This window comes from Scheffersomyces xylosifermentans (genome assembly GCF_036884685.1).
Source record: "Scheffersomyces xylosifermentans strain CBS 12540 chromosome Unknown RJT20scaffold_4, whole genome shotgun sequence".
Taxonomy (NCBI): domain Eukaryota; kingdom Fungi; phylum Ascomycota; class Pichiomycetes; order Serinales; family Debaryomycetaceae; genus Scheffersomyces; species Scheffersomyces xylosifermentans.
Genome location: NW_027042942.1, coordinates 932,821 through 955,186, shown reverse-complemented (window position 1 = coordinate 955,186; position 22,366 = coordinate 932,821). Strand labels below are relative to the sequence as shown.

The 22,366-nt window shown below is 38.4% G+C and overlaps 9 protein-coding genes and 1 non-coding gene across 10 annotated transcripts; 5 read left to right on the top strand and 5 right to left on the bottom strand. All coding sequences in view use genetic code 12, as the record gives it.

The window, feature by feature from the left end:
* Window positions 1-143: 143 nt before the first annotated feature.
* Window positions 144-3,223, top strand: SEC5 (exocyst subunit). Its single transcript, XM_064917207.1, has one exon. The coding sequence runs from the start codon at window positions 229-231 to the stop codon at window positions 3,124-3,126; it is 2,898 nt and encodes a 965-aa protein (XP_064774397.1). The 5' UTR covers window positions 144-228; the 3' UTR covers window positions 3,127-3,223.
* A 322-nt stretch (window positions 3,224-3,545) lies between these two features.
* RJT20DRAFT_95345 (FTR1 family protein) lies at window positions 3,546-4,715 on the bottom strand (the record flags this gene model as incomplete). Its single annotated transcript, XM_064921574.1, has 1 exon — window positions 3,546-4,715. The coding sequence occupies one exon, from the start codon at window positions 4,713-4,715 to the stop codon at window positions 3,546-3,548; it is 1,170 nt and encodes a 389-aa protein (XP_064774396.1).
* A 1,640-nt stretch (window positions 4,716-6,355) lies between these two features.
* Window positions 6,356-8,499, top strand: RJT20DRAFT_128168 (uncharacterized protein). Its single transcript, XM_064917206.1, has one exon. It carries the CDS (start codon window positions 6,703-6,705, stop codon window positions 8,014-8,016), a length of 1,314 nt encoding a protein of 437 aa, XP_064774395.1. The 5' UTR covers window positions 6,356-6,702; the 3' UTR covers window positions 8,017-8,499.
* On the bottom strand, window positions 8,259-9,863 carry SHE3 (She3p; the record flags this gene model as incomplete). The annotated part of the gene is made up of 2 exons (XM_064921601.1): window positions 8,259-8,436; window positions 8,668-9,863. 2 exons carry the CDS (start codon window positions 9,861-9,863, stop codon window positions 8,259-8,261), a joined length of 1,374 nt encoding a protein of 457 aa, XP_064774394.1.
* An 827-nt stretch (window positions 9,864-10,690) lies between these two features.
* Window positions 10,691-10,762, bottom strand: RJT20DRAFT_t77. The gene has a single exon. It is a non-coding gene; the product is annotated as a tRNA-Gln (tRNA).
* A 513-nt stretch (window positions 10,763-11,275) lies between these two features.
* On the top strand, window positions 11,276-14,046 carry RJT20DRAFT_43627 (uncharacterized protein). The gene has a single exon (XM_064920143.1). It carries the CDS (start codon window positions 11,487-11,489, stop codon window positions 13,752-13,754), a length of 2,268 nt encoding a protein of 755 aa, XP_064774393.1. The 5' UTR covers window positions 11,276-11,486; the 3' UTR covers window positions 13,755-14,046.
* On the bottom strand, window positions 13,756-14,806 carry RJT20DRAFT_147912 (uncharacterized protein; the record flags this gene model as incomplete). Its single annotated transcript, XM_064918949.1, has 1 exon — window positions 13,756-14,806. The coding sequence occupies exon 1, from the start codon at window positions 14,500-14,502 to the stop codon at window positions 13,756-13,758; it is 747 nt and encodes a 248-aa protein (XP_064774392.1). The 5' UTR covers window positions 14,503-14,806.
* Window positions 14,807-14,841: 35 nt separating this feature from the next.
* On the top strand, window positions 14,842-16,727 carry COQ6 (putative N,N-dimethylaniline monooxygenase). Its single transcript, XM_064917205.1, has one exon. The coding sequence runs from the start codon at window positions 15,174-15,176 to the stop codon at window positions 16,644-16,646; it is 1,473 nt and encodes a 490-aa protein (XP_064774391.1). The 5' UTR covers window positions 14,842-15,173; the 3' UTR covers window positions 16,647-16,727.
* Window positions 16,728-16,787: 60 nt separating this feature from the next.
* RJT20DRAFT_135068 (triglyceride lipase) lies at window positions 16,788-17,942 on the top strand (the record flags this gene model as incomplete). The annotated part of the gene is made up of 1 exon (XM_064918369.1): window positions 16,788-17,942. One exon carries the CDS (start codon window positions 16,788-16,790, stop codon window positions 17,940-17,942), a length of 1,155 nt encoding a protein of 384 aa, XP_064774390.1.
* A 47-nt stretch (window positions 17,943-17,989) lies between these two features.
* RJT20DRAFT_118497 (uncharacterized protein) lies at window positions 17,990-22,062 on the bottom strand (the record flags this gene model as incomplete). Its single annotated transcript, XM_064915874.1, has 2 exons — window positions 19,455-22,062; window positions 17,990-19,385 (listed from the first exon to the last, which is right to left on the bottom strand). Exons 1-2 carry the CDS (start codon window positions 21,746-21,748, stop codon window positions 17,990-17,992), a joined length of 3,690 nt encoding a protein of 1,229 aa, XP_064774389.1. The 5' UTR covers window positions 21,749-22,062.
* Between the last annotated feature and the right edge of the window lie 304 nt (window positions 22,063-22,366).

Genomic DNA, 22,366 nt, shown 5'->3' with positions numbered 1-22,366 from the left:
ATCTACATACTGTATATATACATGTAACCCATTGACCACAATGCTACGCTTATCATTAGCACTTTGTACAGTCTCAATTCTACCGAACAAATCACTTAAACGCACTGGTATACAACACGTACAATTTATGGATGTTTGAAGTGTGTAACAGTATTACAAACATACGATTTTAGAGAGTAAACCTTGGTTGTTGTGTATCATTGGTATCAAGTTGGCGTAAGTTAAACGATGCTAAACTACGACTACACCGAAGCAGATCTTCTCCTGTTCTACAACATACAGAGCTTGGACCCAACATCCAAACAACAATTGAACTTGTCAACACAAGAGGACATCGACCCCATTGAAATAGCTAAATTGTCCAAAGATGAACAATTCAATATTCTAAATGACTTACTAAACCCAAACAGAAAGTCAGATTTTACTGAGTCCTACAATGTTCACACGGAGCAAGAGATGGAAGACCCATTACGAGGACGTGGTTCAAATGTCGCCAGAAACTTAGTCGGTCAAAAAATCGTTACAAGCATCCATGATCCAGAGTTGAATAGCTACTTGATTGGCTCGCAGAACTTCAATTCACAGAAATTCTTAACTACCGTGCATAAGGACACTCCTATAGAAGAGTTGACCGCCTCATTGGGATACCTTGAACAAAGCATCCAGAGCCAAACTAGTGAATTGAAAGGAGTAATTGATGCCAATTTCATAAAGTTTGTCAACTGTAAAAAAGCAATAGATAATGTTTTGGTCGAGTTCAAAAACCTGAAGACCAAAGCTCAGCAAGACAAGGAAAATGCCACAGTGTTCAACCCTCAAAGGCACAGAAATGTCATTAAACAGGAAACTCTTTCTTCGGAACTCGAGGAGGCATTGAAGAATCTCAATATGACTACAGCATTGATGATTAGACCTATTCAGGATAACAAGAATAGAGAGACAAAGTTGAATAAGTTGATTGAATTTGTAAAGTCTCATCAATTCTTTTTCGACCTACCAAGTAACTTGGTAAGGTACCTCAGTACGCATAACCATGACCTGTTCATTAATGATTACAACAAGTTCTTGGTAGAAAAGCAGGAATTTTCAAGCGTTCAGAGAGCTAGATACAATAGTGAATTGACCAGGTTGACTAAGGAGAAGAATGAGGAAGCGATTAGGGCTTTGGACCAAGAACAACAATTGATCAACACAGCTCTCGCTAAGGTTTACGATGAGGTTGATCGTATAACGGATAAGTACCGCTCGAAGACATACAAAGAATTGCTTTCTTTGGATCATGAGGCACCACTGAATGGAAGGGGTAGAGGTGGTACTTCCAGTGCGAAATTTACTGCCTTAGTAGATAAATTGTACCAATTGGACAGCAATAAGAACTTGAATGCTAATAAGCCTATCTACGAGTTTCTCTCTGCGCTGTTGGCTGGAGTTAATAGTGAATTGGATCACCAAATTGCGAAATATGACAATAAATTCCGAATGATGCAGAGGAAATTGAAGGACTATATCAGCTCGTTGGCAGACACGAGAAAAGATGGCTCTCATATCCGTTATATTGGTGAGAAATACACCAGTACAAAGACTGATTTGATGGTATCGAAGCCAGCCAAGACTCCAGAAGAGAAAAATAAGATAGTGTTGGATGTTTTTGATAGTAGTGACAATTTGGATTTGTCATTAATCAATGAAACGTGGTTGGTCCTCCACAACTTCGTTCACTATCTTGAGGGCTTGTTTTCAAAGAACTTAACAAAATTTGTAAACAACTACAAACATTATGCGCAGTTTAATGTGGATCCTAAAGGTGTTATCAGAGACGAATTTGTCAACATCATAAACAAGGTCAGCCTTGTATTGGTCACTCTATTCGAAAATGAATCTTCAAGTGAAGCAAACCAATTAGAATCAACTCCTAAAGATTATCAATTATTCTTACCTCACTACACTAACTCCCTTTCCACCGTTTTCTACTTATCGAATGTTAATCAAATGCTTAACAAATTGTTTACCACATTGGGAGATCTTTCAGGTAATATGGGAAATGTTAGTAAGTATGCGGACACAAATAAAGTTTTGAAGAATTTGAAGAGTGCATCTGCGAAGACAAATCAAAAGATCATCGAGGCAGTGTGCTCTGTATGGGTGAACGACTGCTCCCAGTTCTATGAATTAGAGGACTGGAGTCTCAGTACAGTTGAAATAGACAGCCGTGAAAATGACGGATCAACATATACTAAGTTGATGGATGTCATAGACTATTATCAAACTTATATCTTGATCAAGTTAGCTGCGCTAACTATCAGCAAAGATGATTCAAACTCTGATTTCAGAATTGTCTCCGCTTACCCTAGCAAGAGAATGTTGATGAGTATTGAAATCCAATTCATGAGAAGTTTGAATATAATAGTTGATTCTGTAATGAAGAAGTACACTATTGAACGTAAAAAAGACGAAGACATCATTGCAAATGATAACGCTACTTTCAAGGTGTTATCAATGAATAATTTTGATAAACTTTCTAGAATAACATATCCAAAATTGATTAAGAAGTTCGACGAATTGTTTGCCAAAGACTTGCTGAGCCAAAGATTGAAATTATTTGCAGATATCGACAAGGCAAGTTTGACCATTTTTGATGATATTCTGAGTAGAGAAAAATTATGGATTGGAATTCAAGTTGCCAAATTTTTCAATGATAGCAAAACAGAAGCGAAGGCAATTAAGTTGCGTGTTGATGGATTTATCTACGAGATTCTTATTCACTTTGTGAGATTGATTAATAAGGTTAAACCTATAACAGGAAAGGAAATATTCATAACCATTATCAATGATCTTCAGTCAAGTTTATTGAAGAGTATTTTAGACAATTTGAGGCTGTCAGATTCATTCTCCGCACTAGCATTAGTAAATTTGAAAATGGATGTTAATTTCTTCATGGAGGTGTTCGAAAACTCCAAGACATTGAAATTCAGCGATGCTACCTTCAAATTATTGGAGGTCTTATTGAATACTATAGAAGAGAAATACAACAGTTCTCGGGACAAGTTCGACTACTCGAAAGCCGACTTTGATTCCATCATGTATCAGAATTTGAAGGACTCTGAAAATGAATTCGACTGCTTCTAAATATTTATATACATATTTAATTGAAATATTTCACATTTAGACACTACGTTAAAAGATTTATAATTCACGTGTAATACAACCCTAAATATATACGTAAAGAAGAACCACCGGAACCCAAATCGGTAGCGAATAAAAAAATACAGCTCGGCTGTTAAATAGATTCCTATATCATGCAAAACAATAAAGAGGACCCATTTCTTTACTGTTTTGTGAAGAATCATATTTGAATATATACTCCCAACTTCCCCCTCCAAGTAGAAAGTTGATTATTATTTGGGGACTGAGAAATGTTTCTCATTATATGGTAGCGAGGATATATGAAAAGATAAAGATTTTGCAGCTACTCCCATTTTATGTGTGTGTGTGTGTGTGTGAATGCAGAGTGGAAGCAAAACCTCAATTAATCATATTTCATTACCTTACAAAGAGCCTTTCTCTGGTTTCTCGCTAGAGGCAGATGCAAAGTTCTCTCTAACAAGAGACAGTTCCTCTTCGTCGTCTTGACCAATGTTGGTTTGTCTAACCTTTTCGAACAAAGCATTTTGCTCCTCCTTAGTTAACTCATTCTTCTTCTTACCCTTAACGTGGTACATTGGATTCAATTGAGCCAAAGTTAAGTTCTTGAGGAATGGCAAGTGACCAGTCTTTTCTTCGTACAACATCAAACTGATAGTTACAATGATGAATAACCAGTAGATATTGTAGGAAATAACAGAACCGTAGGTGGCAGAGTTTTGCCATCCTAACAAAGCGTTGAACACATCCCAACCGTTGTCAATTTCTGGGTTGCAACAGTTGACGTGCCAAACACTCTTCGAAATATCGTAGGAACCTGGACCTGAACCTTGTTCAGCAGCATCTCCTCCAGACTTGTTGCTGTAAACGTGTTGCTCAAAGTACCAAACACCTCTTGAAAATAAACCAGCGGCAATCAAGTATAAGATACCAGTAGAAATAATTAAGAAGATCTGCAATGAGACAGTGGAACCTGAAAAGTATAAGAGAGTACCAACAACAATACCAGCAATTAAACCGGTAATAACTGGAATTGGGAATGCAGTAGCTGGAGAATTCAAACCAACACCACCAACGAAGACAACTGCTTCCAAACCTTCTCTTAAACAAGTAATGAAAGGTAAGATGAACATACAGTACTTCTTGGCTAAGTAACCAATCTTGAACCTGTCCTTCTTCTTGTCAGGAACCTTAGTCAAAGCTCTGGCCAACTTAATTCTCCACTTTTCCTTCATCTTGTTGATACGTAACATAGCAAGACCCATAAGAGAAATCAATACTGTAGCGATAATACAGAAGATACCTTCCCATAAATCTTCAGACTTTGACCAGATATCATTACCAAGAGAGTAGAAAGCACCGATAAAGGCACAACCAATGATAAGACACACCACCACCCCTAGAATGGAACCCAACCAAACCTGTCGGACTAATTTCTTATAGACGACGGGGTCCTGGGTGGCAGCACCCAAACCTTGCTTAAGGAATGCCAAAAGAACCGACACAACAACGACGGCTTCCAAGGATTCTCTAAAAACAATAAAGAAAATTTGAACGTTAAAAACGTTGACCATTTTGCTCTAGTTTTTGTTTGATATAAGAGAAGTCGAGGTTATCTCAATGTTCCTAGCTACTAAAAAATACAAAAAGTGGGTTGGAGGGGGATAGTTGCTTCTCTAAAGAAAGAGAAGGACAGCTTAGTAGTATTGCAGGAATCAGAGATAACTATGCTGAGTTGTTACAATTTCAATTACAACTGAGAGATTCCACTGAATTTATATTCTTCAAGTACGGCAATAGCTTCCACCTGGAAAAAATTACCCCCATCCCCTTTGGGGCATGTGGAAATGGGATTTTCCTTAAAGCCTTTTCGAAAAAGCTTTTAAGTTTAATAGTGCATTATTAACAATTATCTCTTCCATCAGTCGCATGAAATTAGCCAATGGGTTACTCTATTCGAGCGAGAGACTTCGTAATTAAACGGCGTGCTTCATTTTCATTGGTCAAACAGGCATATGCAAGCTAGATATTTTTATCTGATAAATCAGTACCCAAAAAAAACTATTCCGGGACGGGGCTCGTCCTAAGTTTTGCTGAATGCTATGATTTAAGATATTGGACATTGCCAGTGTCTTATCTTCCCGTTCTTCTTTTTTGTAGCGTAGACGGTGCCATTATCTTTAATTTCATCAAACTTATCTAAACTGATAGCTGAGAAAATAATAGCTAAGAAAATAATACATGATAGACATGTGTCATACGTCTGTCGGCTGGGCCAAATTTCTTGATAGTCTTGGAAAATTTTGACGTTTTCGATAGTTCGGACCGGAAGTAGTGGTTATGCGCACGGATATTTTTAAGCCTATTCCTGTTTCATTTGTGCATCAACCCCCGTTGGATGGACCCAATTGGCTCGACACTAGAACATACAGTATTATTCACATGAATGTCGCTCCATTCTCAAATAAATTCCCTTACCGTAATGTTAATATTTTAGCCACTGTAGATAGTAAATATTTAGGTTTGGTATCAATTAAACTATCCAATAGGTGCGACATTGAATGGGACTGAACCTGTGAATAGCACCATTCAATTGTTACAGATATCCGATTTTTGTATTTTTGCTTTAGCTAGATAGACTTCGTGATATCAGATTATATCAACCGGTTTTGCGGACACACAAAGAGCTATACTGCTTGTCTTAGCTCAAACCCATCATAACTGAATCTTACTCAATGTCGCGCTCTACAGAAGGGTCATTTTGGTTGACATGGGAGTCTCAATATTATGGATATGAAGTGGCCATTTTCTTGAGAGATGTGCGACATTCATCTGAATAATACTGTACCATAGATTATGGACTTCCAGCATTCCGCTGTGGCGTGATATGCGAGATCGCATAAATCCCATTGCAAGGCAAAAGAATACAAAGCGCCAGTTCACCTAGCACTAATAGGTCAATTGATTTGATATATGCATTGTTCAATTTCCGCGGTTACTAATTGATTTTAGTGCGAACATTAATTCCGCTGATTTTATGCCTCGATTAAATGGTTTGATGTAATGGGTTTCAGAGATTAAGCTTTTCAGAGTTGCCATGGTTACTTTAAATAAGGATCAATTAGTATTACAGCAAGGAGAATGTGAATTCATTGGAAAGCAAATATGGGTCAAGGTCCATGTAAATGTTTTTTTTTCTTTTGTAAGCCGATCTCCGCTTCTTTTTAGTAATATGGCCTAGCCGTTCAGGCATTCATTGCTTTTAAAATTAACACTTCAGACCACAAAAATAAAAATCCCTATAGGTTAAGATGATCCAATAAAATCAAATTATTAGGAGTCCTGACGTGACTTCAACAACAGGATTTCAATTCCTTGTGTCCCACTAACTCTTGTTGGTATAACAGAACGGTAAACCGGTAGCGTTGGTTTTGAGCATTTTGCAGCTCAAAATTGTATTATGTAATCGATCCCTCCCGAAAAATACTCTCTTCGATTCTTTTAGTTACAAATGAATACCAAGTAGAGTTGTAACACTATCCTTATCATGAAAGTGAATAGATGGTGAAACCAATAGACCCAGTCCCTGTTTTCACCCTTAGGTACCATGAGACTTCAATTTCGAATGTTGTACCATCATATGTGTGGAACAAGCACTGCCTTGTATCAACGGATACGAAAGGTTGGATAGTCATATGGAACATTAACTCAAAGCGCCCAATCAAAAAATGGCGGGGACATAACGAAACCATTCTAACGGTACGATTCGTCAATGAGACTGACTTGATGACTCATTCACGAGACTCATCTTTGAAGATATGGGATCTCACTGAAGAAGGAGAAGGACAGCCGCCTGAGTTATTCTTCTTGCCAGTCAATTCTTTGAACTTCAGTAATGTGGAATATTTTGACGATTGCTTGGTTACACCAGCCTCCGTTGATTCTAATAATTTCGACATTTACCGAATTAAAGCGTGCCGGCCCGAGTATGGATTTACTAGAATTTTAACCAATTTCAGTCCATTCGATTTGTACTCTAAAAACAAAACTGAAATAAATAGCCCCAATGAACTCGGAAGAAATGATTTCGGCATTATAATGAAATTCCTATATGTTGAAGATGAGAGGGTATTGTTCTTGGGATTTGAATCGGGTCAAATAATTGGTTTGAAGATTGATCTTAATAGAGAGCCAACAGTAATAGATCATGGTCCACCAAGTCCAAACAACGACAAACCATTGGGTCTATCGGGATTGTCTGGTTTGCTTAAAACCCCACAACAAAGCAGTAGAACAATATTGAATAAAGACCCTAAAATAGAAATGATTTACTCCAACTCTTCTCATACACCAAACCCTGTTATTTCGTTAATTCATACTAAAGATGACAGGCTCATTTCAGGCTCAACAAATAATCGTATCATGATTCATGATTATAAAAATTATTCTATTGACTCAGTAGATGGACATTTAACATCAAAGAAAGTTTCAGAACGAGGTTTGCAGTCAATAATTTACGACGAAACTAATGATCAACTCATAATCGGGTATTGGAATGGAATAATCAATGGATTACCTTTCAACTCCTTAGCCACTTCAAAAAGGGAGACGGCTACATTTCAACTTAAGCGCGAAATTCCCCGGATAACAGTGACTACAAGCAATGCAGCAGTCGACGACCAAAACGAAATTCGGGATACAGTAAAGCTAACATGTTTGGCTCTCTTGGTGGCTCCGGATAAGAAACAAATTGTAAATAGAAGGAAAAGCTATAAGGAACTAGTTAGAGCAAGGAGTGGCTACGTTAATGATGGCAGTGAGCTTTTATTCTCAGGTTATGAAGACGGAGCCATTGTTTCATACAAAATTAGTTAAATACATGGAGCTTTTCTTATCGTTTATCTTTTATTGTAAAAAAAGATGACTATGTATGCGTAAAATTAGGGATCGAAGAACAGAGCCTCCGTTACTGTGTGAAACCCCTATCCAATAATGAAGAAAAAGAACAGGAAACGATCTCAGTTTCTGAACATCAAATTTAAAGACCTTGAACAATTAACACCGTAATTACCATAACATTCGTCCCCATTAAATATCAAACTGCATGAAGTTGACCTTCAAGTATTCAATGCAAGGTTCAAACTGTTGGGGTCAAAGACTTGTGAATTTCTCTTATTATTGTAATTATACATGGATCTTCTTTTTGACCTGTTGCTATTGTTGTTGTTGTTGTTGTTGTTGTTGTTGTTGTTGTTGTTGTTGCTGTTGTTGTTGTTGTTGTTGTTGTTGTTGTTGCTGTTGTTGTTATTGTTACCATTTCCGCCATTACTATTATTGTTGTTGGCATTGTTATTAGTATTGTAGATATTATTATTGCTGTAAGTGTTGCTGTTGTTGCTGTTATTACTGCTGTTCCTATAAGGTCTGGAATTGTTATTGTTGCCGTTGTTCGAGTTGCTGTACTGACGAATGTGGCCATGATTGAAGGAACCATTATTATTGTGATTTTGATAACCAGTTTGGAACTTAGGATTCACTTCATAGTCATGATGAGTAGGAGTTGTCGGAGTTCTTAACGATTCCAGTACACTGCGTCCTCCTTTTGTATGAATAGCGCTATTGCTGATGTTGTTGAGAGGCAAGTTCGGTCTCTTCGGTAAACTGAATTGACCTTGAGGAGGAGGAGGAGGAGGAGTTATTATGTTAGAGAAGTCGGGACCACTCTTAGAGTCCATTCTGATTGAATTTCTCTTATTCTTCCTCTTTTTGCTCTGAAGTGTGTTACTTCTAGATATGGACGAAGATTTGCCATGACTGATTGGCCTATTAGACTGGTCTACAGTCTTCGAATTGGATATATTAGGGTCAGATAAGTCTGGAGAGTTTATGAGAGTAGCTTCATCGTCAAAGGAAGTGTTAGACAACAACTCATTCGATTCGTTCAACACATCTTCCAAGTCCACTTCGACTTTTTCGTGCAACATTATTTTCTCCTGTAAATCTGGATGCTTTTCTAATAGCAGTTGTATAACAGAAACGCACTCTTCAAGAGAGTTTTTGGTATCTTGGCCATGAATCTTGGCCACTTTGGCCAAATTCGTTAATAACTCCAAAACAGTTTTATTCTTGTTCACATAGAGATTATCCATAGTCTTTCTCTTGTTTGTCAAACTATCTAATAAGGTATCTATGTCCTTGTCGTTGTTTGACAACTGCTCACTCAAGTCTTGGAATCTTTGGGTGTTTTCTGCCTTGTAAGCTTCAAACTGGGTAGCTAAAGTATTCAACTCCTTCTGGTAATGTTTTTTATACTCCACTTGTGAAGCAATCAAGGCATCGTATGCGATTTTCAAACGCTCGTATTCGGCAGTTGAGGAAGAAGAAGACGCTTGTAAATTCTCACATCGGATTCTCATATTCTTGTTATTCAACTGCAATGTCTCATTGGACGAGCACAACTCATTGTACTGGTCTTCCAAATCCGCTATTCTTCTTTCTTTTCTCTTCAACAATGCATTTATCATGTCATTTTCGTGCTTAGCATTTGCTAATTGGTCCACAAACGACTCATTTTTCTGAGATGACAAGGTGTACTTCTTCTTGTAGTCTTCGCTGGAGATTCTAACTGTCTCCAACTCCTCTCTCAAGACATCGATTTGGGAATGCAATGAATCAATCACTTTCGAAGTGGGTTGCTGGTTCTTTTTCAGAGTATCCTCCATTTTTGTTGTGGTGTGTTTATTCTAATGCCAATAAATATAATTGTGAGCTGTAAGGTTTTATGTTCTATAATGCTATACGACGGCTAGAGTAATGACTAGTGCAACTGTAACTGTTGTCCTTGTGATTGATCCTTGCAGTGTATGGTTTCAATGAAATGGGGTACTTTTATATTATATATGCGTTGGCTTTTACCGTTAATACTGCAGCGTCGACTGTCGTATATTCGAATTAAGCGAGACTTCACTGACGTATTACTACTAGTATTGACCAAGATCCAAAGCTGTCTTTCTAAAGATGCATCTAGCTACTTCTATCTCTGACGACCCTTCGTTGTTGCTTCAGCAAAAATATATATAATTTTCTGCCTCTTCAACTCTGCATTCTAATCACAGTTTGAAAATTTAGACGGTTTGGATCTTTTGTTTATAATATTACCTCGGGCGAAAAGTAAACAAAAAAATTTATTATGCGACAAAGTCTCTAGCGACATCCTGGGGCAGTTCTATGCCGTCTGTGTTAGTAGGAAGAGCTGCCGAAAACTACTGAAAAGGGTTTGAATATGCAAGACGTTACCTTGTACGTGCAGATAGAAGCATATGAAGTTGAATGTGAGTGGACGGCTCCACCAAACAATGTAGTTGGTATGCTGAAAGGGGAAACGTCAGAGTCAGCGTAGATCAGATGACGAATTTCATGAAAACAAGAAAAGTGTCGTATAGAGCCCACCAATGAGAGGACCCACAGGGTAACTAACTACACGGGCAGAAGCCAAGGGGCTCACGTCTATTCGGTGGGAAAACAAACGCATCAAGAAAATAAAAAATAAAGGTCACACCCGGATTCGAACTGGGGTTGTTTGGATCAGAACCAAAAGTGATAACCACTACACTATGCAACCTTCTGATGTGTAGAATATTTCTTTTTGCGGACTTTGTCCTATTCGAATCACGTGACTTTTTCAAAAATTTTTAAAAATTCTGATTTATTGAATCATATGGGCCTTCCTAGGCTTGGAACCCTGTGGGTCTTACTTCTGAAGGATTCAGGTCGGTTCAATCCAGTTGAGGAACTTATCCGGGATGTTTTTTGCAACTATACTAGGTGGAAATGTGTGGTACTTCAAATATCATTGCCTATTCTGTGACCATTTGAATTTCTCCCACTTCAAACGTTCATAGTACTAGACCATTTACTTATCTCCCTCTTATATCCTGAAAGATGAATCTCCATTTTGTATTTATGGAAATCCGATTCTCCTTTTTAACGTAATTTAGCAACTATTCCAAAATAAGGCAGAAAAAAACAGACCTATACTTAGTATGTAGATGTAGTATCGGTGGTCACACGACCACATTTAGATAGATACTGATAGAGGTATGGCTGTAAGTTATAACTCAAAGGAAGTGCTTAATGGATTTATTGGGTATTGTATTGATTAACCTCTCGTTAATAAGTCAAGATAAGATAGCGGCGAAGTTGATTGCGCCCTTTATTTTTCAATTGAGGATCTTGTTCCAATTTGTTTGGTGCAGACTTTAGTCTCATAGAAATCGTAACTATTGTAAAGAGATACACTGCAAACTGTGTCTGCTTCAAAGGTGCAAGTTGACAAATGATGAAATATGAGTAACTATTTCACCCAATTCATTCCCTTTCTTGGGAAGAATGGTCCAACACAGAATTCGAATCCTTATATTTCAGATGAGACTGCTGGCTCGAGCCCTCAAATCCAGTACATAACCATTTTCAACCCCGAATTCGTTACCAATGATAGAGCCGAGTCAAGCGATGAACTCTTTAAGCAAATATTGTGTTTTATTTCACCTAAACATGGACAGCCAGAAGTTCCAGAAGAGCAAAGGATAGAGCAATTGAAAATTGTAGGCTTGGTACGAGGAGTCAATTCGTTTGCTAGCAGCTTCTCCAACAATTCCAAAACCGAAAATGAGGTAACCATCATTAAGTCATCTAAATCTTCCATTCTATTGTTCAATTTAGAAGGAAACTTTTATTTAGCTTGTTCTATCGCTCTTGCGGTGCAAAAAAACAAGACTAACTTTGTCAATCAGCAACTTATAAAACTTATAGAACAAGCTCACAATTATTTTACACTAACCAATACATCACTTGCCAATATGCTAGATAAGTACAGCATGGACATACTTGAAATGTCCTTAACCGAGTTCTGGTTAGATTTTATGCTGTCCTACAACAAACAATACTATACTATACCGCCGGGTCTTGCCTGGCCAAATAGCTTAAACTACAAGGGATTCTTAGGTCTACTTCCTCCTCCTGCCTTTGCAATAAAACGGACATACAAGCGGTCATCTCTTTCATTCAATTATACAGTCAAAGCAGAGATTGACTCGTTAATACAAGGCGAATATAATAGTTCAACAGAAGTCAAGATCCCAAAAGGCATCATTGTGTCATACTTTAATAAGTCGAATCCTAAGAAATATGGACTCATGTACATGAATACTGTTTATGACAAAGAAATCGAAAAGGAAAAGGTTCTGAAGAATTCATTGATTGATATATACAATTGGCTAGAGTACCACGACTATCATGGTAAAATGGACACTGCCAATTTAACAAGCATAAGTTCTAGTGGATCCTTTGCAACAAACCTAGATCAACCTGAACTCCAGCCAGATGTCTCTCCTACTGCCGATGGTGAGTATCGCTCTATTCGAGAATTAACTAGTTCTGCACTTGACATGTTGCATCCTGTCAATGTGACGAACAATCTAGTCATCCTGCCATTGAATTATACAGTCAATAGTATGATTTCCATAGGAGGCCAGATAAAGAATATTGGTAATAGGTCAGACATTCCCCCAGAACCTGAAGAGAGTGTAGCAAATGGCTGGTTTTCGATACCTCCCATTTTGAAGAGTCTCACCTTAGGGACGTTAGCTGACCAGACGGAGACACAGATCCCAAATGAAGGAGAAGAAAGCGATAATGAGGAGGATGAATACACCGGGGAGTATCTTATAGGTGCAAAGATGGATCTGACTACAGGCCAAAAGATCATTCATAGGAAATTAGTATATTTGAAGACTAATTGTAGAGATGACGAAAACAATATTTACGAGAAGGAAAGAGAATACCTGCTAGTGATTTTCGCAAAAGATGATGTCTACATCACTTTGGTGTATGATTCTTCTAACCCCCAAATTGACCAAATCAACTTTTACGAGGCTTTAGCGGAGGATACACTAATACCTGCAATCGAAGAAATTACAGCAACGACCATGAGCGGGAGCTTGATGACTGGAAGTATCGGCTCACTCCGTTCCCTAAAAGGTTTACTTGCAATTGATGATCTTGACAGCGACTTCTTCTTCGTGGTTTACGATAGTGTAGAAGGCTCGATCAAGTCTTCATTACCATTTCTACCCAACATCAAATGGGATCCTGAAGATGCAGCTAGTAGGTCTGTCATCAGATACCAGAGTGCTATGCACTATTTACATGACCAGCTTTCCTCCATCTTCCTCATGCAGAGCAATAAAGATTTCTTCCATAATAACAGCATGAATGAGTATTTCCACAAATTCACCAGTAACAAGCAGAACGATTGGATGTTCTATTACATCAGACATAAAGGGAAGTATATAATCGTAATAAAGAATCACAACCACAATGCCAAGGCTGCAAAAAAGAAAAGCGCTGTGAATAATCCGAAGAGACAAAGTGCCATACCTTCACCAATAACAGTAGCTTCGGATGCAAGTAACCACACGGGCGTTGCCAATCAAGGTATCATAAATAGGATAACGGATGGAGTAGCTGACTACGCTCATCTCGGATTCCTAGACAACTTAGGCGATGATGTCAAGTACTGGCTTGCTGGTTTAACACAGAATGGTGACACATAATTTATTTATCATACTTGTCTATCCAGTTCAAAAAGCTTGGAACATCTTTGGCTATGGCACCGTTTATGCTTGCATTTGTAAGCCAATTGGGAATTAATCCACCTGGAGTGGAGCATGTGCACATAGTCCATTTCAAAGTGTCTCCTTCTGCATTGAAAGTGATCTTTTCGATCGAAGTGTACCTTCCAACGACAAATTCTCCTTTGTCAGTCGAACTTTCGAATTGCTCGGGCTTTGCAGCCAACGAAATTACATAGGCATCATAGGAATCTTCTGGTCTATAGATATGAACAAGTTCATAGAATACCCTCTTTTTCAACGGAAACTGAAATTTGTAGTATAGCTTCACGGAATAGGTCAAAGAGTGTCCGTCTTCAGCACTGCCCAAGTTCAATTTGGAGACTTTGTAGTCATACAATTCGTGAATATACTCCTTTTCGTACTCAGTATGGGTCTGATCTAGATTTGAGGTCGACCCTAAGATGTACTTCAACATACTTTGATGATACTTAAGCTTCGTAGTAGAGTCGAACTGTTTAAAGTCAGTTACACGAGCACACCAACTCACGCCATTAAGCGAGTCGATGTTATATGTTTGGACAGGCACCTCCTTGTGTGACTTTTCAAGCTTATACGAAAAAAGTTTGGACTTCTTCCAGGACGATTCGATCTTTTCAAGAATAGCCTTGGCATCTTGCAACAATTCTGTTGGATTTACCTTTGTGATATCAATTGGATCCAAGTTCATTGTTAATTTCTTGGAGCTGGTTTGCAGTAGAGCACGATGATGAGAAATGAGAAATCGCCACTAGAAATAAACGACAGGACGAAGTTGAAGTGACGCAAATGATCTCTCCAAACAAATACTACAAGATCTAATTTAATGAGATAATTTTGAATTACACCCGAAGTAGTAATAGTACTCAACTTGAAGCAGGTACAAATTGGGGATTTATTTATTATAATTATTATTATTATATTATATTATATTATATTATATTATTATTAATATAATGATTAATATAACGATTAATAAAACGATTAATATAATGATAATATAATGATTAATATCAATAAAAATATTATTATCAGGAATCCCTGCTTAAACGCATAAAACACAATCAAACCATCAGTAAATACAAACCACCTCAGACAGACTAACCAAACATGAACAGTGCGACTTATATCTTGCCATTACACAGGCCATGGCAACTTATCGGATTTTGAAAGGTACGAGGAAAGTGTCGCATATCTCATTCCTTTCGTGTCGCTAACCGAGAAAATTGGACCATTACTTACCAGATAGGTTAGGGTACGGTAGAGAACGGTAGAAGAGAGGAGGTCAAAAAACAAGCAAGACACCACCGGAATAACCGAAATAGCTAACCAAATCAAAGCTATAAGTGCATTGTTGTCTCAATGGTGTGGAAGAATCTCGTACGGACCTTGGCAACCGCTGCAACTGCTACAGCTGCGAAGCCTGCTTCATTGCAAGATGTAGTGATCATTGGTGGTGGACCAGCTGGATTGACCCTTCTCGCAGCATTGAAGAGCTCCCGTAAAACCAGACACTTGAATTGCACATTGATAGAAGGTTCTAGTTTACAGCCTGTCAGAGAGTTCGGTGTCTCCCCTCCAGAAGAATACACCAACAGAGTGGTTTCGTTAACACCCAAATCAGTTGAGTTCATGCAACATCGCGTTGGAAACTGGGATCACATCAAACAAGATAGAATCAGATTCTATGACACCATAGTAGCTTTTGACTCACAGGACAAAGATGCACGTATCGAGTTCGATGCTAGTCAAATAGGAGCAGGTGTCTTGGCCGCCATGTGTGAGAATATTAACATCCAAAGTTCCCTCTTATTGAAGCTTGAACAGTTGGGATTGGACGATAGTACCACCATCCTTGACGAGACAAAAGTAGTTGACATAGTGCACCCAAATCCACCAGACTTAGATCAACACGATCTCAATGCTATTGACCCAAATAACGGAAATCCCGATTTGGATTGGCCTATTGTTAAACTTTCAAATGGAGAGTCAATCCAGGCTAGATTGCTTGTAGGAGCAGATGGCTACAATTCACCTGTACGTAAATTCTCAGGAATAGAATCCAGAGGATGGCAGTATAACACCTTTGGTGTTGTGGCTACAATCAAGTTGCAATACGAGGACTTTCGCTCCATAGGATGGCAGAGATTTTTGAGTACTGGACCTTTAGCTATATTACCATTATCCGAAGACAATGCTACTATTGTATGGTCAACTACTCCTAAATTGTCAGAGCTATTTCTCAAGGTGAATCTGGAAATCTTCCCTCATTTGGTCAACGCTGGTATGACATTGGACGAGGTCGATTTGAAATATATTTACTCTATGTTGGAGAAAGACCCCAACGATTTCTCCGTTTTGGACGAAATCAAATGGAGAATGTCCAAAATTGACACCAAAGATTTGGAAGAGAACTACCCATTGCCTGTAGTAGAGGTTATTGAAAACTCCAGAGCAAGATTTCCCTTGAAGTTGTCACATGCTGACACCTATATTGCACCAAGAGTGGCACTTATTGGAGATGCTGCTCACACCATCCATCCGCTAGCAGGACAAGGGTTGAACATGGGTCAATCAGATGTTGGTGCTTTGGTTGAGGCCTTAGAGAAGGGTGTAGAGAGAGGTTTAGATATCGGCTCAACCATGGTCTTGGACAGCTACGTTGCCGCCGCTTGGCCAGGGAACCATGCTATTTTGGGAATCTGTGACAAGTTACACAAAATCTTTTCCACGGATTTTGCACCAATGGTGTTCTTAAGGGGCTTCGGTATGAAATCACTCAATATGGTCGACACTGTTAAGGACTTGATGATTAAAGCCATCAGTGGAAGATAGCACTTGTATATACTCCGATCACAAAATCGGCCATAATTACGCACTCACAAAAAATAATGTACTTAAAGATTTATTTCGAATTTCACTTATTCCAACTGTAGATTGCTATGCCAGGTAACAATTCCTTTCATTGTAGTGTAAATGTCGTTGGCTAGAACTGGAGTCATACGGGTTCTAAGTAGAGAAAGTCCTTACTTCCTTCGAAGGTATTCAAAAGTTATTGATCTAGAAAAAAAAGCAGAAGAGGTAAAAGAGGCTGCAACTTCCTCAATTATCACAGACAAGTATAGCAACCTCCGCGACAACTACAATGCTCCACATTATCCAATTGTGCTATGCCATGGCTTCTCAGGTTTCGATAAATTAACGTTTATTCCAGCAATCACCCCTTTAGGTAAAGCGGTCGAAAAGACTAAAGAAGAGGTGGCGAGCCTAACTTTAGGCGGCTTGGGGTTTAACTATTGGCATGGAATTAAAGAGGCCCTCCAAAATTTAGGCAGTACCGTATTTATAGCAAAAGTTCCTCCCTTTGGAAGAATAAAGGAGAGGGCCGAGACGTTAGATTTATTTATAAATAAAGAGTGTGAACAATTGAGGAAGAAATCAAAGACGACTATCTATCATAGTGACCAACACGAAGTACAAAGTGAAGAGAAGAAAGAGAGGCTGAAAAAATCATTTGAAGAGCTCAATAAGCCAATAAAAGTGAATTTGATTAGTCATTCCATGGGAGGATTAGATAGTAGATATCTAATATCGAAGTTACAACTGGATGGCACTCCTAGGAATTACAAGGTGGTTAGCCTAACTACCGTTTCTACCCCACACCATGGCTCCGAATGTGCTGACTTTGTTAGCAATCTCGTAGGAAATAATTCAGTATTGAAAGCAATATGCCCTGATTCAATTTTTGAATTAACTACTGAAAGTATGGCGAAATTTAATGAGCTGGTTCCAGATGATCCCAGTGTTGAGTACTTCTCATACGGTGCTAGATTTGATCCAAAATGGTACAGTTTATTTAACTTGACCTGGCACTTACTAAAATACCAAAGAGCACAGCAGGCTAGCGGAAAAAGTATTCCTTTTGACAATGATGGAATGGTTGCCGTTGAAAGCGCTAAATGGGGTAACTATTTAGGTACTTTGGATGAAGTCGATCATCTAGATTTAATAAACTGGACAAATAGAGCTAGAACCGCTATAGACAAAGTCTTATTGGCCAAGAAGCCAAAATTCAATGCCATTGCCTTGTATTTAGATATAGCAGATAATTTATCGAAAAGAGGATTTTAAGTTATTAATGCATTTAACTAAAACAGTTCCTGACTGTAGATAAAATTCTACACTATGGCGACATATTTCAATTGGGCCGAACAATCGTTGCAGTAATCCATAATCGCATTCAATCCATCTTGAAGCTCCAGGCTATCATTTGCATCAACATTACTCAATATGTTAGTGGAGATGAAATCACATCTCAGCAATTCACTCATAAGCCAGTTTCGCCATTCAGCCTTACTAATTTCTTCCTCCATACTGTTCAATATGTTCAACTTTACCAACAACTCGTGTCTCTTAACACCTATGTCCCTGAATGCCTTCTTTAAGTTCAAGGCAAGAGTTAGTGTTTGTTCGTCTCCATATAGCTCATTTAACCTATCAGGCTGATCTAAATTGAGTACAAATGAGGACAGCTTGAATGCGCTAAAACATCTCGAGTCCAGCGGAGAAATCGTGGAATCGTTTGAATGGTCCAAATGTTTGGAATATGATCCGATTAGTTCTTGAGTGTCCTTCAAGTAAACAGCCCTTTGGAGCATCATAGGCTCTTTCTTTAAGAATTCAGAAGCAATGTTGCTTGCTCTACGAGCGGTCCAATACGACGTGGTCGTCTTACCAGTTAAAAAGATGTTGAAGAGACTGAGTAGTACAATTATCAACACCAAGAATTGATTCATGCGTATGCTTCTGAAGAATTTTGCAATAACTCCTATAACATACGCAAAGAGCTCAAGGTGCATCTCCACACCTTTATGAAATAATTTTTTAGTGACAACTTTAGCAGAATTAAAGAACCCGAAGAAAATAATTGGTTCGTTGATTACTTCCTCTGGTGCACTGGTATGGCTCAATTTGCCGTACAAGTAAATTGCTTTCACAATCATTCCGTGTGTTCCAACTTCTTTTACGACAGTTTGGAGACGTTTATCCAAGTAACGTGCTTGACCAATTGCAATTTGGTGACAGAATCTGTCTATAATAAAATTAAATGGCAGATAACCAGAAAAGTGTCGCTTAGAATAAATAATCACTTTACTTTGCTTTCCAGCTACTCCAACAATAACAAATTTGTAGACTACGCTGAACTTTGAACCGAAGAAAAACTTAAAGAAAGCCTTCTCATGTGTGAAAGTATAATATGCGTTATCGGAAATATTATCTATGACCTGCTTCATTCTTATTTCATATCTTCTATTATCATAATTTGCTGGAGCAATTACACTCCTATAGAAGTCTCCATTCTCTGATTTTCTCCAGGGTTGTTTAATAAAACTTTCCAATGTTGCAAATGCATTTTGCTCTTTGAATATTACAGAATTATCTCCCAATAAGGCGTGAAATAATGCTTTCGGAGGTAAATCATATGTGTTTTCTCCAACCAATTCATACTCTCTTCTGAAGTCAACTTGAAACTTTACCAGTTTAGGGTCCTTAGTACTCACGAAGGAAGGAACACTTACACCGGTTGCAAAAGCAATATTCTGCTTCTCCGCATTACCTCCGTCACTTAAGCCCTTAGCTAACCGCTGAATAAGCTTCAATTTTTGTTGGTCTTTTTGTTCAGTGGTCACTTGCTGCTCAATAGACGACAAGTCCTTTAAAATTTCTGCAAGTCTTTTTGGCTTTTCACTTGCTAAATTATTAATCAAATATACCAACTTCTGCTTTATTAATCTTCCGTCGTCCAAGAACAATTTTGATTTAATAACACCATCAATATTGTAAATCTTCAAGAGATCATACAGTTTTTGAGCGTTGTAATCTACCGATACCAAATTTCCAACGTATCCTTTGAAAAGAGCTACAAAGCCCAAGGCTTGCATGTAGAAGTAGATATGGTGACTAGTAATGAAACATCTACCACTCAACTCTTGCTTCGAGTTCGGTGACCAAATGCATCTGAATGAAGCCAAGCAATACTCACCTGGTTCCACGGCGGTCTCAAAAAGGGCTCTCATCTGAATGTCTAAAGACACTAATGTTTTTGGATAATAGTCAGGGTAATAGATTCCGGAATCACCTATTGGGCTCATTTGTGCTTGTATCAATTCGATCTCTGGTTTTGAAACTTCGCCCGATGGAGGATCCAGAATCCCATCGTGCAAATAGTACAATCCCCAGTTGACAGAACCCCAAATATTAGCTGTCAACGCAGTGGGTAAGGAAGTTGCCAGGGCAAGGCTGTATGCCACGATAGAAGACTTCGTGGTGAGTGTCATGAAAGGTGGCCTGATCTGTGGGATTTTCAGATAGACATGCTTTTGAAAGTATTTTTCATTCTTTTCTATGTGATTGGAGAGATGACTGGAAGTGATTATTTGATCAGCAGAGTTGATAATACGCGTGTTTGTCAATTCACGATCCATAACAGTGTTAGCTGTAGAAGAGAATTCCGAAACAATTGGTGGGTACCTTCCTGAAGCAATAGCAATAAGATCACTGTGGTCATCGCCATTCTGCAAAATTCTAGTCCTTTCGTTTTCAAAGACTTTCAACCATGACTTCAACTCCAATAATGTCTCGGCCTGGAACACTACAGTCATGTTGCTTGTCTTCACTTCGAAACAAAATCTTCTGTCTTCATTAGGTGCATACTTCACACTGCATAGCAATATTCCCAATTTATCAGTTTCTTGTACAAAAGTTTGTGAACTACTTAAAACCAACAATCCAAATACTCCACCTTTAATAAATGCCCATCTTCTCACCCAAATTGGCTTATTCGACTTGTCCACCCAAGTTTTCATGAATAAATAGCCATGCTTTTCTATCCCTCTCTCATCGATATCATTTAAAGTTCTGCTGTTAATAGTGGAAGTAGAATAATCGTTAATATTGCTGGAAGGCAAGAATTGTAAGGTTGAACTCTCCTCTACTTGCGCTCTAGCAGCAGACATGTCTGTTTGGAGTTTTTCTATGGCCAAAGAGTAAGAGTCACTCCAGCTCTGGATTTTCTGGATCTTTGACCATTGCTCCTTGAAGAAGGGATCAATTGCTTCCGATGTGATATTTGAAAACTTATGTTTCCACAAGTCTGAGCTCAAGCTCACTAATACTTTGTCCAAAAGATTACCCAAGGTGGACAATTCAATAATCAAATCTAACGACGAATGAATGTATTCTTTCCTTACTTGATGTAATTGCTTGGCATCTTCCATTACCATTATAGCTTCCTTCGTTTTTAAAGTGGAGACGTATATGGACAAGTACTTATCATACTTTTCCTGGCAGTACTCATGCTTTTTACGCAATTCTTTATAATGTGCAACATTTTTATTGACAATTGCACTCACATTATCCACGACGTAGGAATTGACGCTCAAGGAGGCTAAACTGATGCCCCAAAGCCTCTTCAATCCAGACAATGTTGTGTTCAAGGACTGAACTGTATATTCCTGATCAATGAGGCCATCTTGTATGAATGTGGGAACCAAGTGTTCGAGGAAGGAATTGCAGAACGATTGAACTTCCTTGACATAGGATGGGATTTTCTTGACGGAGCTGCTTAATGCTAAAAGCCATTTTTCGATGTTCAAAACTTGGGTATCTAAATGGTTGACAGTGGCACGGAAGCTGGGAGAGTCTAAAGCGGCTTCCTTGAAGTTGACCGAGATGAGTTTAAACTGTCTAGTAGTTTTTGGATGCAGTGGTGGAGGGACTGTCGAACCTCTAACCTGCTCTGTACGAGTTGGCGTCGTTTCTGAACGCACTGGCACTGATTCTGTTCGAGCAGTTGATGTTTCCTTGCTAGACGGCTCTTCTTTGACTGGGGTTGTCTTTCCATTGAGAGACCAAGCTCTCTTTCGTGTGGACAGCATACCGCCTAATGTGTTGTCTATGACAAAGTAACTAGAACCAATGAGTCAACAATTCAACTTTCTGATTTAATATCGAGCTATTGACAGACAATGACGAAACAATGCTCTTCAATTGAATTTACTTTATACCTACGTATGGTGCTGTAACAGCAATAATACACCGTGAGCCGCTAAGAAAAAAGATACAGAACGTGACACGATGGAACCACAGCGTAGAATGTAATATGGATTCCACGGTACGAGAGAACGCTGGCGGATATAAAACCAGAATTCTACTATAACATTGGAAAGAAGAAGAGGACTAAATGGAGAAGTCAAAGCCGTGAAATAGAGAACATAGGGTACCAATACTATACTTAGTGATACTCTATATAACGGTATGGCGCTATGGAGCACACACTATGAAGGATTACATTATACAGTAGTGAGAATTAGGCATTTAGATTTCTGGCTCACAATATAGGATTTGTCGATGAATAGTTGGTTGGTTAGCTTGTTGAAATAGCGATCTGGCAAATAGAGTATTGAAATCAATTCTTAGGCGGGAGATAGTCGAGTTATATATATATATAAGTAACATAAAACTGGTGCATATATATTTTACTCATACTATTTTCC